At 49.2% G+C, this 16804-nt stretch overlaps 1 protein-coding gene across 3 annotated transcripts in view; it reads right to left on the bottom strand.

Annotated features, from left to right (window-relative positions):
- The window catches only part of LOC127046307 (antigen WC1.1-like), an 82478-nt gene that overhangs the window by 7069 nt on the left and 58605 nt on the right, over nt 1–16804 (bottom strand). For all 3 annotated transcript variants that reach the window (XM_050943182.1, XM_050943200.1, XM_050943190.1), the window contains exons 8-12: nt 15536–15850; nt 13736–13798; nt 13337–13651; nt 12906–12941; nt 11942–12079 (exon numbers count right to left, since the gene is read on the bottom strand). In XM_050943182.1, the coding sequence (XP_050799139.1) occupies nt 11942–12079; nt 12906–12941; nt 13337–13651; nt 13736–13798; nt 15536–15850 (867 nt within the window). The remainder of the gene's footprint in view (nt 1–11941; nt 12080–12905; nt 12942–13336; nt 13652–13735; nt 13799–15535; nt 15851–16804) is intronic.

The following is a 16804-nucleotide window of genomic DNA, read 5'->3' as shown; positions in this document are numbered from 1 at the left end:
TACGGAGCCGAGCATAACCGGTCACAAACGTGCATGCTGCCATGTGGCCTAACAGGGTTAGACATGTCCGTACTGATGTCAAGGGGGCTGCCCGCAATCGCTGAACGATCGCCAACAATGCCTGGAACCTCGGCAACGGCAGAAGAGCCCTGGCCACGGTGGCGTCCAGGACGGCCCCGATGAACTCCACCCTCTGCGTGGGGATCAGGGTGGACTTGTCCATGTTGATCATGAGGCCCAAGGTAGCAAACAGGCCGGTGATCACGCGGACGTGGCTGCAAACTTGCAGTTCCGACGTGCCCCGAATTAACCAATCGTCTAGGTAAGGGAACACGTGGATACGACTGCGCCGAAGATGTGCCACAACGACTGCCATGCATTTTGTAAATACCCTCGGGGCCGTAGAAAGGCCAAATGGGAGGACTGCAAATTGGTAGTGAAGGGGGCCCACCACGAAACGAAGGAAACGTCTGTGGTGTGGCCAAATGGCAATGTGAAAATAAGCGTCCTGCATGTCGAGGGCGGCGTACCAGTCTCCCGGATCCAGGGATGGGATAATGGTCCCCAGGGATACCATGCGGAACTTCAACTTCACCAGGTATTTGTTGAGCTCTCGCAGGTCGAGGATAGGCCTGAGGCCTCCCTTGGCCTTGGGGATCAGAAAGTAGCGGGAATAAAACCCCTTGCCTTTCTCGTTTTCCGGAACCGCCTCTATAGCTCCTTTGTTGAGGAGCGTCTGTACCTCCTGTCGAAGGAATTGCTCGTGAGAGGGGTCCCTGAAGAGGGACGAGGAAGGGGGGCGGGAAGGACGAAACGATGTAAACTGCAGGCGGTATCCCGTCTGCACCATACGCAAGACCCAGCGGTCCGATGTTATTTGGGTCCATGCCGGAAGGAAAAACGAAAGGCGGTTGGAAAACGGGGGGGAAGGATCCGTGGGGGAAACTGTTACTGCGCCCTCGGGCGCACCTTCAAAATGAAGGCTTGGGTCCAGGCGGGGGCTTAGAGGAGCTTTGATTCTGCCCCCCTTGGTTCCCCGAATGCCTACGCCTTCCATTCCTGCCACGGCGCCTATTGAGGTCCTGCCGTTGGCGGAACTGGGGGTATGGCCTGCGCTGCTGTTGCTGCTGTGGCCGGAAGGGTCTGCGCTGCGTTCCCGGCGTGTGCATCCCTAGGGAGCGCATAATGATCCGATTGTCCTTGAGACTCTTAAATCTGGGGTCTGTCTTTTCTGAAAACAGGCCCTGGCCTTCGAACGGGAGGTCCTGGATGGTATGTTGGAGCTCCGGTGGAAGGCCAGAGACCTGCAGCCAGGAGATACGGCGCATCGTTACCCCCGAGGTGAGGGTGCAGGCAGTCGAGTCTGCAGCGTCTAAAGAGGCTTGCAAAGATGTTCGTGCAACCTTCTTGCCCTCGTCTAGGATGGCCGCAAATTCTTGGCGGGCGTCTTGCGGCAGCAGCTCTTTAAATTTGTCCGCTGCCACCCACGAGCTAAACGCATACCTACTGAGCAGGGCTTGTTGGTTCGAAACCCTGAGCTGCAGGGCCCCAGCCGAGTAGACTTTGCGTCCAAGGAGGTCCATACGTCTGGCCTCCCTGGATTTGGGGGCTGGAGCTTCCTGTCCATGACGCTCCCTGTCATTCACCGACTGCACCACCAGGGAACACGGTGTCGGGTGGACATGGAGGTACTCGTAGCCTTTGGAGGGGGCCATGTACTTCCTCTCGACGCCCCTCGCCGTAGGGGGGATGGAGGCCGGTGACTGCCAGATTGTATTGGCGTTGGCCTGGATCGTCCTAATGAAGGGTAGGGCGACCCTGGTGGGAGCATCCGACGAGAGGATGGTGACAATCGGATCCTCGATCTCAGAGACCTCCTCGGCTTGCAGGCTCAGATTCTGAGCTACTCGCCTAAGGAGGTCTTGGTGCGCCCTGAGATCCAGCGGGGGGGGGGGCTACTGGAGGAGGTGCCAGCCACCGCTTCATCAGGGGAGGAGGATGAGGAGACCCCCGGCAAGAAAGTGTCCAATGGGGGGTCTCCCTCGGCCCTCGCCTCTGTCTCAGGAGCCAGAGCGGAGTCTTGCTGCTTGGACCCTTCCTCTCCATCCGGGGAGGGAGGGGGGCGAGACAACGAGGCTTCCGGCACCCTGTGCTCCGCCGTCGCAGGCCTAGCAGGAAGCTGTTGGGGGCCCTGGGCTTGATGGTATGCCCATGGGGTCCAAAACCCCCACTGCTGCGGGCCTTGGTCCTGTTGCGGCGGGTCTTGGAAGAGCGCCGCCTGCCGGTCGGTGCCCAGCACATACCCGCTGTCTGTCTGTGAAGACACCGACGGCTGCCTAGAAGGCCATGGCAGGGCCGACCCTGGCTGGTAAGGGTCTGCACGGGTCGGCAGCGAAGATCTTCTCGGTGCCGGGGATCGGTACCGGGAGTCATAGCGGTGCCGGGATTGGGACCGGGACCGGGTTCTGTCTCGGTGCCGGGATCTGGACCGGTACCGGCCGCCGCTTCGGTGCCGGGATCGGGACCGGGACCTGCCACCGACGCGGTGCCGGGAGGTCGACCGGGACCGGGACCTGCCACCAGCTCGGTGCCGGGAGGTCGACCGGTGCGGCGAGTGACGGCGGGACTGGCTCCTGGAGTCACGGTGCCGGTATCGGCGGCTGGAGTCAGACCGCGACCGTCTGGAGGTCGATCGGCGCCGCGAGTGCGACCGGTACCGCCGAGGGGAGCGGTGCCGGGACTGCGAGCGGCGGTGGGATCTTGATCGGCCGTGGCGTCGGGACCTGGATCGCGAGCGCGAGTCCCGAGACGGTGCCGACATCATGGGCTTGCCTCTAGGTGCGACCCGCACCGGAGGTACCGGGGGTGGCAGCTGAGTAGACTCCGTTAAGGCAATAAGGTCCCATGCCGAGGCGAAGGTCTCCGGCGTGGATGGGACCAATAGCTCAACCCCAGATCTTATGGGGGAGCTTGGCGGCACCGGACTCGACGGACCCGCCGGGCCCGGAGTCGACGGTGCCGGCGGCGCCGCGGCCGATGTCGAGGCCGGGCGCTCCAGTCGGGTCTGCCTGGCTGGAGTAGCAGACGCTGACGGTCTCGGCTCTGCACCCGGTGCCGGAGAAGGTCGGTGCCGGGGAGTCTTCCCAGTGCCGGTGCGATCCGGTGCCGGCGCCGATATCACGGCCTGCGAAGCCGCCGGGTCAAGTGCCGCCTCCATGAGGAGAGTCCTGAGTCTTTGGTCTCTCTCGTTTTTTGTCCTGGGCTTAAAAGCCTTGCAGATGCGGCACTTGTCCGATCTGTGCGATTCCCCCAGGCACTTCAGGCACGCGTCGTGGGGGTCGCTGGTAGGCATAGGCTTCTTACAGGCCGCACACTGCTTAAAGCCCGGCGAACCAGGCATGAGCCCGGTGCCGGGTGCCGGGAAGGGCTACAGCCCCCGGCGAACAACTATCTACAACACTATTTACACCTAATTACTTAACTAACTACACTTAACGATCTAACTAACAACTATAACAATAACGAGAGTTAACAAGGAGAGCTAGGGATGTGGAGGACAGCTATGCCGCGCTCCACAGTTCCAACGACCGACACGGCGGTAAGAAGGAACTGAGGAGCGGGTGGGCCGGCAAGGGTATATATCGAGCGCCATGGCGGCGCCACTCCAGGGGGCGACCTGCCGGCCCACTGGAGTTGCTAGGGTAAAAAGTTTCCGACGAACGTGCACGCACGGCGCGCACACCCAACTGGAATGGATGTGAGCAATCACTCGAAGAAGAACTATCAGATATATAGATGAACACGATTTGTTGAGGAAGAATAAACATAATTATGTAAAGAAAAATCATGCCTTAACAATCTACTAGTATTCTCTGAGGGGATCAACAAGCATGTGGACAAGGGGGATCCAGTGGATATAGTGTACTTAGATTTTCAGAAAGCCTTTGACAAGATCCCTCACCAAAGGCTGTCATGGAATAAGGGGGAAGATTCACTCATGGATCAGTAACTGGTTAGGAAGAAATAAATTGTCAGTTTTCAGAATGGAGAGAGGCAAATAGTGGTGACTCCCAGGGATCTGTACTGGGACTAGTGCCGATTAACATATTAATAAATGCTCTGAAACAAAGGGTAAACAGTGAGGTGGCAAAATTTGCAAATGATACAAAACTACTCCAGATAGTTAAGTCCAAAGCAGACTGCAAAAGATACAATGGGGTCTCACAAAACTGGGTGACTGGGCAACCAATGGCAGATGAAATTCAGTGTTGATAAATGCAAGGTAATGCACATTGGAAAGCATAAGCCCAACTATACATATAAAATGAGGGGGTCTAAGTTAACTGTTACCACTCAAGAAAGAGATATTGGAGTCATTGTGGAAAGTTTTCTGAAACCATCCACTCAGTGTGCAGTGGCTGTCAAAAAAGCTAACAGAATACTGATAATCATTAGGAAAGGGATAGATAATAATACAGAAAATATCATATTGCCTCTATATAAATCCATGGTATGCCTACATTTTGAATACTGCGTGCAGATGTGGTAATCCCATCTCAAAAAAAGATATATTGGAATTGGAAAAAGTTCAGAAAAGGACAACAAAAATGATTAGGGGTATAGAAAAGCTGCCATATGAGTATAAAATCATGACTGGTGAGGAGAAAGTAAATAAGGAAGTGTTATTTACTCTTTCTCATAACACAAGAACTAGGGGTCACCAAATAAAATTAATAGGCAGCAGATTTGAAACAAACAAAAGGAAGTATTTCTTCTTACAACACATAGTCAATGCTTGTGGAACTCTTTGCCAGAGGATGTTGTGAAGGCCAAGAGTATAATGGAGCTCAAAAAAAGAACTAGATAAATTCATGGAGGATAGGTCCATCAATGGCTATTAGCCAGGATGGGCAGGAATAGTGTCCTTAGCCTGGGAATGAGCAACAGGGGATGGATCACTTGATGATTACCTATTCTGTTAATTCCCTCTGGGGCACCTGGCATTGGCTGTTGGTCGAAGACAGGATACTGGGCTAGATGGATGTTTCGTCTGACCCAGTATGGCCGTACTTATGTTCTTGTATAAGGGTACATCTACACTGCAATCTAGAGGTGTGATTGCAGGATGCATAAACACATCTGAGCTGTCTTAGATCTAGCTAGCCATATAGCTGTGTCAGCAAACACAGCAGCATGGACTAACTTCCGATGTACAACCTCACCTAGGAGCCTGGGTGCATACTCCAGGGGCTTGCCCACATCACAGCCATGCAGATGCAACTACACTGTTGTTATGCCAGCTAGGTAAAAGCTACCTTGGGTATGTCTACATGTGCTGCAATCACACCTCTCACTGCAGTGTAGATATTCCCTAAATGCCTGGTAGAAATGTCTGATCTCTTTCACCATCACCCAAGCTCTTTTGCAGCATTTCTCCTTCCTCATACCCTCCCTCCTGCTGTCTCTCTCTATTTGGGATCTTTCCCTTACATGGATTTTCTTGCACTTTTCTAAATGGAATCTCAACATGTTCTTTTTCTAACAATACTTGCAGTCACTTTGTATTATTTCCTCTAGAGAGGCAGAGTGGCCTCCTTCCCCACTTGAGTGTGAGGGACCATTACGCTCCCTCTGGTGGGTGGAGCCAAACCTGCCCTGCCCCCCTTGCTGGAATTATCAGGGCAGGACAGGAAGCATAAAGTGAGGGCCTTGCATTTCATTTGAGTGGGAGCCAGGGAACATAAGAACTGCTGCCAGTTTCCTGTAAGGTGACCGGATTAGCAGCATCAGTTATACTGTGAAGCTCTGCACAGTGCAAATAGCTATAACTACTGTGTTGGAAGTCTTGGTTGGTTATTTTTTATTGGTTTGTTTTTCTTGTATAAGAAAACTCAGAATCTGAGGAATGCAGAAAATGCTGTAGAAGGGCCTTCCAAACTGATTTTTTATACCTGAGGCTTTTTAATGTTAGAATATAATAATATAAGAACGGCCATACTGGGGCAGACCAAAGGTCCATCCAGGCCAGTATCCTGTCTGCTGGCTAATGCCAGGTGCCCCAGAGGGAGTGAACCTAACAGGTAATGACTGATCTCTCTCCTGCCATCCATCTCCACCCTCTGACAAACAGAGGCTAGGGACACCATTTCTTACCCCATCCTGGCTAATAGCCATTAATGGACTTAATCTCCAAGAATTTATCTAGTTCTCTTTTAAACTCTGTTATAGTTCTAGCCTTCACAACATCCTCAGGTAAGGAGTTCCACAGGATGACTGTGCGCTGTGTGAAGAAGAACTTCCTTTTATTTGTTTTAAACCTGCTTCCCATTAATTTCATTTGGTGGCCCCTAGTTCTTATATTATGAGAACAAGTAAATAACTTTTCCATATTCACTTTCTCCACACCACTTATGATTTTATAGCCCTCTATCATATCCCCCCTTAGTCTCCTCTTTTCCAGGCTGAAAAGTCCTAGCCTCTTTAATCTCTCCTCATATGGGACCCTTTCCAAACCCCTAATCATTTTATTTATTCTTCTCTGAACTTTTCTAATGCCAGCATTTCTTTTTTTTTTTTTTTTGAGATGAGGAGACCACGTCTGTACGCAGTATTCAAGACGTGGGCGTACCATAGGTTTATATAAAGGCAATAAAACATTCTCTGTCTTATTCTCTATCCCTTTTTAATGATTCTTAACATCCTGTTTGCTTTTCTGACTGCCGCTACATGCTATGTGGACGTCTTCAGAGAATTATCCATGATGACACCAAGATCTCTTTCCTGATTAGCTGTAATTAAATTAGCTTCCATCATATTGTATGTATAGTTGGGGTTATTTTTTCCAATGTGCAGTACTTTACATTTATCCATATTAAATTTCATTTGCCATTTTGTTGCCCAATCCCTTAGTTTTGTGAGATCTTTCTGAAGTTCTTCACAGTCTGCTTTGGTCTTAACTATCTTAAGCAGTTTAGTATCATCTGCAAACTTTGCCACCACACTGTTTAACCCTTTCTTCAGATCATTTATGAATAAACTGAATAGGATTGGTCCTACGACTGACCCTTGTTGAACACCACTAGTTACCCCTCTCCATTCTGAAAATTCCTGCCCTCTGTTCCCTGTCTCCAGCCTGCTGCAGAACTCTGGAGCTGGACCTGTACTGAGCAGGATCCTGTCTCCAAAGGAGACCAACCCTGGAGAGAAATTGCCGGGAATGTCATTGGCCAAGTACCCCAACGAGACAAAGAACCCGGGCACTATGGAACCCGTCACTCAGATGCTGGTAGGAAGTAGCCCAAGGAAATTGGACTTTGGTCCCGTTTCACTGTCAAAACCTGAGTCCACATATTTTAGCTGCATCCCTGCTGGCCCAATGGAACAGTCTACCACATTAGGGCCCTGAACTAGGATGCAATGAAGTAGGGTGCGCCAAGGTCCCCCCATCTTCTGCTGCCAACCTCATTCCTGGGGTGGCAGCTTCCCACCTTAGGCCAAGAGGTCTGCTGTCTGTCAGAGCCAGGACTTCAAACCTGCCCGTTTGGTGTTCTGCCCTGCCTGAGGGCTTGAATCCCTAGACTGCTTGGTCTTCCCTGCTCTGCCCCACCCAAAGAGCCAGAGCCCCAGTGTTGCGTGCCGGGATGCTCTGCAAGGACGAGGCCCACACACACAGGTGAATTAATTGGCTTTAATGAAGGTTAAGTGACACACCCGCAATGGGAACTCCACGCGTTGCTGCCACTAGCTTGGGGAGTCCAATGTCCGAACATCTCGGTCAGGTGAGAAGTTCAATGCGCAAGCTCTAGCCCTTAGCAATTATAGCATTATGCTAATAGCATGCAAACTAGCCTTTACATATACAATAAGGGACTTTTCATTAACAATGGCCGCCTCCCCTGGCCTCAGGCCAGGGACTTTCTGCAGACTTTCTGCAGTTCCCCAAAACACCGAGGCTTCCCACACAGGGCAGTTTCAACCGGTTAGAAGCAGCAGCTGCTAGCAACTTCTGTCCGCTAATAACCTCTCCTTGAGAAAGCGCAAGCCTTAGCTTAAACCGTAACAATGTCTTCCGGGGTCCCCTACACCCAGACTATGTGTTTGCTGGATGCCTTAACCAAGAGTCTTAGGCAACACCTGCTCCCTACTCTGCCCTGCCCTGGGGGCCAGAGGTTCCCTGATAGACCATTAACTGCCAGCTTCCCCAGCCAGGATGCTGTGGACTAAAGACTGCTTATACTCCACCCCGCCTAGAGGGCCAGAGCCCTAGACTCTTGAGTGACGGCAGCCCTGAGAGGAGGCTGCGAGCTCTAGACTGCTTACAGATCAGCCCAGCCAGTGGGACCCAAGCCTGAGTGCTGCTGCCTGACAGTGAGAAGGAGTGGTTTCAGTGTAGCAGCCGTGTTAGTCTGTATCCGCAAAAAGAACGAGGAGTACTTGTGGCACCTTAGAGACTAACAAATTTACTTACTTATGAAAGCTTATGCTCAAATAAATTTGTTAATCTCTAAGGTGCCACAAGTACTCCTCATTCTTTTTGAGAAGGAGTGGGCTCCCTCCTCACTTGAGAGCAAGGGACCACTGCATTTCCCCTTTGTATGATTTCTTTGTTGTGCCCACTAGTCTCAGCTCCTCCCAATTTACTGTCATCTGGACTGGCTACAGAGCTTCCTTGCAAGAGAGGTACACACCAGATGTGTTCACCATAAGATACCTTAATACTCTGTCAGGTATGGCTGAAGTTAGCTTAACAAGGTGTGTTACACACACTGACACCTAGTGGGTGAACAGTATAATACAGTTTAGCCTTGCATTACATCTTCCCTTTTGAGTGCTACATTCCTACCATTTACAAGATGTATGTTATCATGGTATATTTGTAGTTTAGCTCAAATTAGTTTATAGACCTGTCTCTTAGCCATGGATAAAATTTTGCATTTGACTTTTGATACTTTCATATTCTCCTTACTAATGTGTGAACAAAGAATGAAAACACTTTGTGTTGTTTCCAGATGGGGTTTATAGCACAATGAACAGAAATAAGGAAAGGAGTTAAAGTGTTTCTGGGTATGGTGGTAGTTTAATAATAGGTATAGCTCCAATTATTATCTCCTAGAACTGAAAGGGACCTTGAAAGGTCATTGAGTCCAGCCCCCTGCCTTCATTAGCAGGACCAATTTTTGCCCCAGAAACCTAAGTGGCTCCCCTCAAGGATTGAATTCACAACCCTGGATTTAATAGGCCAATGCTTAAGCCACTGAGCTATCCCTCTATATACAAGCATGAGCTTGAAGACTGCCTCAACCCTTATCTCAAGGCAAGGTCAAGCAACCAAATGAAAGGGACAAAGGGTGTTGATGGGGAACCATAAGAAACACTAAAAAGACAGAGAAAAGGTGACCCTAGTCGAAACCTAACCTTACTCTTTACCCCTCCCATAGGGTACAAAAGAGGTGGTACCAAAGTCCCCATACTCACGATCCTCCAAAACGGAACATGACCATAAATTGTAAGGGGTGGGACCAAGGCCTTGCACTGTAGGTATAATTAATCCCGCTAAGAAAAAGAAGGTGGGAAAAAGGACAGGGAAATTTTTGTGGTGTACAGAGCTATGGATATGCTTGCTTGATTAACCCCAATAAACATCGAATTCCCTGAATTTGGACTATGGGCTTTGCTTTCTGTTTGCATGATATGAACCAAGAGAGGGGCAAGGGAAAAAGCTCTAACATCTCTCAGTCGTACTAATTTTCTAATTACCCAACCCAAACAAGTAACAACTTGGTCATCTGGATTTCCATCAGTAGCAATGACTGCCTGAGGCCTGTTTGGAATCTCTGAGTTTTCTTCCTCTTCCTCTGCATCTGCCATTTGTAGAGTTTGCTCTATTGATTCTTCTTTCTGAGGTACACTGTATGCGCCAGCATTTTATCTTGAGTTTATTTGTACTGGGTCTCCTTTCAAATATCCCTCTGCCAAGTTCTTCCACTTTTCTCATTAGGCCCATCATGGCTGCCACACTGAGGTGGAGAATGCCATTCGCCTTTAATCCTTTGATCACACGCACTCCAAATGGGAAGTTTTTGTCTTTGAAAGATATTTCTGTGGTGAACTGTCCCATGCAATTCAGAATGCCTCCAGGGCTAGGCAGAGCTGCATCAGGTGACTTCAGCTCTGGGAGGGATTGAAGGTAATTGTAAGGCCCTTCTGAGATGACTGTTACATCTGCTCCTAAATGAATTTTAAAGTCAATAATGTTTCTCTGAATGATCAGTTTCAGGCTCTGTATCATAATACATGATAGATCCCAGAAACAATGGTTCTTGATTGTCGGTAATATAAATCCGTGCATTTACTGCGTATCACTGTGTTTATGTGGCAAACAACTGCAAAATGTCCATGTTTTGTGCATTTTAATATATCCTGAGTGTCTGAGTAGTATTTGTTCCTCATAGCCAGGGGGTTCTCCCTCTTTACCTCACCAGTTTTATAGTATTAACTTGTTGCACTTATGCTGTGTTTTTTAACAGCTTCTAAGCTAGATTCTTGTTTGGCAAATTGCTCTGGATTTTGCTGTCTCATCAGCTAGATTGCTTTGCCATTTGAATAGCAGTTTGTACGGTGAAGTCTGTTTTTAATTGTAGCTGCTGTGAAGGACTTTTATCGTTTAACCCAATAACCAGTCTCTCTCTGATATTTTCATGTTTCCAACTCCAGAATCACAGTTCTCAGCCAAGACACGCAGAGCTATAATAAATTATTCAACATTTTCCCCTAGTCCTTGAATTCTCGGGTGAAAACATGCCCTTTCATAAACCACATTTCTCTGAGGGCACAGTAGAACCTCAGAATTACAAACACCTTGGAATGGAGGTTGTTCATAACCGAAACATTCGTAACTTGGAAGAAAATGTTATAGTTGTTCTTTCAAAAGTTTACAACTGAACATTGACTTAATACAGCTTTGAAGCTTTACTATTCAGAAGAAAAATGCTGCTTTTAACCATCTTAATTTAAATGAAACAAACACAGAAACAGTTTTCTTACCTTGTCAAATCTTTTTTTTAATCTTTCCCTGTAATTTTTTAGTTTTTTACATTTAAGTCAGTATTGTACTGTATTTGTTTTTGGGTTTTTTTGGTCTCTGGTGCTGCCTGGTTGCATACTTCCAGTTCCAAATGAGGTGTGTGGTTCACTGGTCAGTTCTGTAACTTTGAGCTTCCAGTGTATAAAGTATGCATCAAACATAGCCAGAACCCTTCCATAGTCATCTTTGTGACTGTCCGCAGGAAAATAAAAGAATTTAAAGAAATGCTCTGCTTGCTTCCAAAGAGCACAAAGTAAACACCATACCTGTATATCTTCAGTTTCCTTATGGAGTTTTGTAGCAATTTGAAATCTTGCAAAATGCTGCTTCTAGTCTCTTAGTTGTGAAGGTCTGTGAAAGCTGAAGTTCTCTTAGGCAATGAAGAGGGAGATGTTGATGAAATCCTCCAACCTGTGTTGCTTTTTTTTTCTCTCTGCAGCCTACATTGCTCCTTCTTCTGTCTGCAACTTCTGTTGCTCTCTTCCTTCTGTTTTTTTCTTCTCTTCTGGCGCTGCTTAACTTCAGGCACCATGTCACATACACCTTGTACATGGTAGGTGGCAGGGCTGCTATTAGCATGTCAGGTTTCTGTACCAGATATGTAATGGCTTTCTCAGGGAAGAGCTTTCTTCCCAGAGAAATACTCACCAGATGTGTTCACAATAAGATTCCTTAATGCTCTGCCAGGCATGGCTGAGGATAACTAAAATAAGTTGTTACATGAAATGTCACTTTGTGGATGAACAGTATAATACAACTTAACCTTCCATTATACTGCCAATGCCCCACCCTACTTTAGGCACAGCTCCTCTTGCTATTTCAGAGGCATTTCACACAGTGACAACAATCAAAATTCACCTCTATTCTGTGCCCTGGCACTTCGCACCTGAGCACCTAGGATGATTAAGACCAGGCAGAGCAGGGCTCCCAGGATAATGCAGATGACCACGGGCACCGTGACTCTCCCACTGTCAGTCAGAGGACGGCGTGGGGGAGCTGGATGGAAATGAACATGTGACAAGGAGAGATTAACTTGTGAGAGTCAGAGTGGGGCCCGGGGAGCTCCCAAGTCACTCATTGCACAGCCCAGAACAGCACAGTAATGGACTGGGACACAGTCTGTGCGCCATGGAGGCAACACACAGGCGCTGTTTAAATCATGGGCCTTGTTCTATCAGCTGGAATCATCAGGGTTAGCATGGCCTGCAGCTCCCACCCAGATGTCATTCAGCCCTAAGTTTCACAGGCCATGTGTAAGGGGACTGTAACCCCGACAGGGCAGGAGTGATGCTGGGAAGAAGAGTCCTGCCACTTAACACCTGAGGGCGTGTGGCCACTGCCAGAGCAAGCGTCCAACCCATAGCATCCCTACAGCACAGCCAGAGCCTGAGAAGGAGGCCTGGAACTTGTGAGGAACAGACTTTGAACTGCCCTGACATTTCAGAAATGCTAGTTGTGATGTCCCTGTGCCACAGACTGGGGTGATGTGATTTCCTTTAACCTTTCCCATTTTTCCCTTATTTTTTTTAAACTGATTGCTGGGCCCAGCCTTGTCAGGGTTACAAGGACTCTGTCACACAGGAGAGTGGAAGGGGAGCACTTCACGTCAGGAAGGCCTCTGGGTAAAGGAAGTGGGAGGACTCAGATCCCTTCATTAGCCCACTTCACCGGGGTACTGTATAAGCCAGGAAAGTTCCCCACAATAATGGGACCATTCCCCTGCTTACACATGGAAAGGAGCTCCTCTCTTAGGCTGCAGCTTGCAGCTCATCCTCTGTGACCCAGCACCAGGGAAATTTGATGGGAGCGGGGGATGTTTTACCTGTTCTACTCAGTGATGCTGTCGTCTCTGTCACACCTGCAAAGGGAAAGGGACAAGAGTTGGAGTCTGGGGGAAGTGATGTTTTTGTCACGTGGTAGCACCCCTCAGAGTCCCTGAGGATCTCCAGACATCACTTATACAAACTCCCTCAGAGCAGCACAGGGTCTGTATGTTACTGATTTAGGGCCCATGTCCTCCTATATTGACTAGTAACAAACCAGCACACTGGGGCCTGTGATGGATGCAGGGGCTATGTGGGCTGATGTCTGTGCCAGTCTGACCCCACAAAGGTTCTACCCTATAGCATCATTGATGCTCCCGCACACGGGAGATGGGAGGGCCTGGTCTGTGACCAAGGGGGGTCGGGCAATTGGACCCATCCTCCTTCCAGAAAATTACAGCATGTAGCAGAAACATTTCCTGTCACTCACCTGAGCAATTCACTCCAATATCTTCCTTATGGTCACAGTTGCTCTCACCCCAGGGTTTGGCAGGACAGTCCCAGAGAGATGACTCTGTCCCTCTGCAATTCAATGTTTCTACCCAGATGGGACCAGTCCCCTCACCAAATGCAGCCTCGCCTGGGACTGGTACAGCAGATCCACAGCCCAGTTGTTTACACACAACTTTGGCATCTGCCATGTCCCAGGAGTCATCACAAACTGTTCCCCAGGAACCACGGTACCAAACCTCCACTCTCCCCGAGCATCTGTCCTCTCCTCCCACGACACGTAATTTCTCCTGGTCTGGAAATGCAGAAACCTCACGTTACTGGGACAGCTGGGAAAGTCCTTAGGGACCAAGAGTGAGACAGTGAGAAACAGAAATACCTGTGCAGCTCGTCGAGTTTGGGCATTTGGCAAACAGCATCTGAGGTGGTTTCTCTTTCTTTCCTATGGAGAGAAAATTATGAACTGAATGGTCCGAGAAGAGTGTGGGATGTAGGAGAGAGTAGGGTTTCTCTGTACATTAAACCCCTAAATTTCAGCAATTTTATGAACTTAAATCTAAAATCTAGTTTGTTTCAGAGCTAACGGATTTATAACTCAGTGGATTCTCTGGCTGTTGAAATCTTTATGCAGTTCCCTGCTGGTGTGTGCGTTTGGGGTTATCTGAGTCTGTTCCATCCACCCTGTGTACAGCTGCTTCTGGTCCTGTTTGAAGGTAAACAGATTTGTCAGCTGAAACTCACCCACATTATTGTGGGGATCCAGAGACAAGAAATGGTGGTATTAGAATTGAGACCGAAATAGGACTTTAGATCTGAAACAAACTCTCACTAACATGCACAGACAGACACACTTCTCGGGAATTCTGATTCTGACCCAGATTTCACAGCCCGGGGGTCAGGAAGCAGGGGCTGCAGCAGAGCTAGTCTCCAGACAGTTAACAAGCGCAGCGGCCTGTATTTCGCTGCCTGACTGGTCATACTGCCTGATTGGTGGGAAGGGTCAGCAGTCCAGCTCCTGAATCAAGCATTATTCAGCAACTGCTCAAAGCATTTCCCGCAGCTAGGATACCTCATTTTCCTGTCTTGTTCCTAGGCTTGCTGTTGCCTTGACTCCAGACTTACCCCTTGCCTTGCTCCAGGTAACCTGGTCCTGACACTGAGCTCCGAATTCTGACTTCGGCTCTGGCATCTGGCTCTGGATCTGACCCTGACCCTTGGCCCCAATTTCTGGCTACCAGCTCCTGCTCTAACCACTGGGCATGACTCCTGCTTCAATCACTCAGCATGACTACCCATGTCCCGGTCACTGACCTTGGGCTCATCTCTGACTGTTCATTCCCAAAAGTATAGCCACAGAGATTCCCAAATGATGCTCACTAATGAGAGGCATTTGTGGTGGCACTGGAACAATTTTTACAGTTGGGGGCTGAGAGCCAGTGGTGCCCAAACTTTTTACCTTGCCCTCCCTTACCCATGTCCATGCCCCCTCTCTCCCAAGTTGGGACCAGGACTGGGCTGTGGCTCTTGGGGGGGGACATGGATGGGGTAAGGGGATTGAGGCTGGGACCATAGCTGGGGGCGGGAGCAGAGCCCTGCTTATGGGGCCAGCAGTACGACCCCATGTGTGGGACCAGTAGCAGAGAGCGGGGCCAGCAGCTGGGACCCCGCACAAAAACTGAGGGTGCTGAAGCACCCCTCACACCCCAAGTTCCCCTGCCTATGGGCATTTGTGGGGTCTCACTAGCTGATTGCACTGTATAACACACAGCTTGTATAAATAACTCCATGTTTGTTTTCCAGGGGCTGTATTCTCATTCCTAGAATGGATTATGAAACTTTTATTTCACTAGGAGGGTGGTGAAGCACTGGAATGGGTATCTAGGCAGGTGATGGAATCTCCATCCTTAGAAGGTTTTAAGGTTAGGCTTCACAAAGTCCTGGATGGGATGATTTAGATGGGGATTGGTCCTGCTTTGAGCAGGGAGTTGGACTAGATGACCTCCTGAGGTCCCTTCCAAGCCTAATCTTCTATGATTATAAGATATGTCTGTCACTGCTGCAAATGTAAGACTACCTACACTGAAAAGTAAATACATTCACAATTTCTATCACACCCTTTCAATGAGTTAAACATGTAGTGGATGTGAGCATGCGTGCGCACAGAGAGTTTCAGAATTACCACTGCAAGAAATATGGGTCTCTTCTGCGCGGTTATCACAGGACTGCTGTTTCCACATGTCTGATGGGCACTGCCAGATGGAACTGTGCTGCTCCTTGCATGAAACATGGTCCAGCCATGTGGGACCAGAACCTTCTCCATATGCAAAGTCTCTTGCAAGCTGCCCTCTGTCCCCACAGTTCAACTGTTTGCAGACAATTGCTGCGGTGACTCCAGGCATCCCATTGGAGCAAACACTGCCCCACGTCCCATTGTAGAAAACCTCCAGTCGCCCAGCACAGTCACTGTTGCTCACCAGCCTCAGATCTGTGAATTCTAGAAGGAAATGCAGAAAAAGGGAATTTAAATCTTCAATTCTGAAATGACCTGGTGTGAAGAGTGAAATCCCAGCGATTGCTAATGATCCTGTGCATCATTCTGCAGGAGCAAATGTCAGAGAGAATCACATACAATGGTCACCTCTGAAAAGTCACCAGTTCCCAGCAATTACACACACATATACCTGCAATACAGCAGTGACTGCCCTCCCAATACTAGAGAAATGCTGCGATATCTCCAATACTCCTGGGTGGGAACATATGGGAAATGGTGACTTTCTAATCACGACCCCAGTAGGTAGGTTGAAGAATAGAGTGATCATATTTTCTTTAAAAGGGAAAATGGAACACCCCACGGGGGGCCCAACCCCAAGGCCTCCCTTCCTCTCTTCACCCTCCCCCACGAGGACAGCCTAAGCCCACTCTGCCTCCCGCCCCCACAGGGACAGCCTGAGGTTCCCCTACCCTCTTGGCACATGGGCCAGCCTGAGCCCCCCTGCCACCCATTAGTGTCAGGCCAGCCCCAAGCCCCCTTCTTCCCTCCAGCGTGCAGGGTGGCCCAAGACCCCTGCTGTCCTCCCGCGTGGGGCTGGCCCAGCCAAAGCTGCTTTCCTGAGTCCTCCCTCCAGCGTGGAACTGGTGTTGCCACTTGCCCCACTCCCGTATGTTCCTCCACATCCCACTAGGGGTCGTTTCCCACTTCTTTAGCAATATTGTGCATTTGTCCCATTTGCTCCTACTGACTCATGATCACTTGGCAAGAGCAAATGGGATAAATGCCCTGTTTTGCCAAAACTGTTGGGATGGCCATGGCAGGCTTAAAAAAGCTACTGTCCCGGCCAAAACTGGATGTATGGGCACCCTATAGAAAAGAGACAGTGAGGTAAAGACTCTATCACTCTAAGTTCTCTCCTCAATTGTCTGCCTTCTCCATTAAATCCTCTGGTAACCA

This window comes from Gopherus flavomarginatus, chromosome 1 (assembly GCF_025201925.1).
Source record: "Gopherus flavomarginatus isolate rGopFla2 chromosome 1, rGopFla2.mat.asm, whole genome shotgun sequence".
Classification (NCBI taxonomy): domain Eukaryota; kingdom Metazoa; phylum Chordata; order Testudines; family Testudinidae; genus Gopherus; species Gopherus flavomarginatus.
Note: the sequence above shows the minus strand (reverse complement) of the source record. Positions and strands in the feature narration are given on the sequence as shown.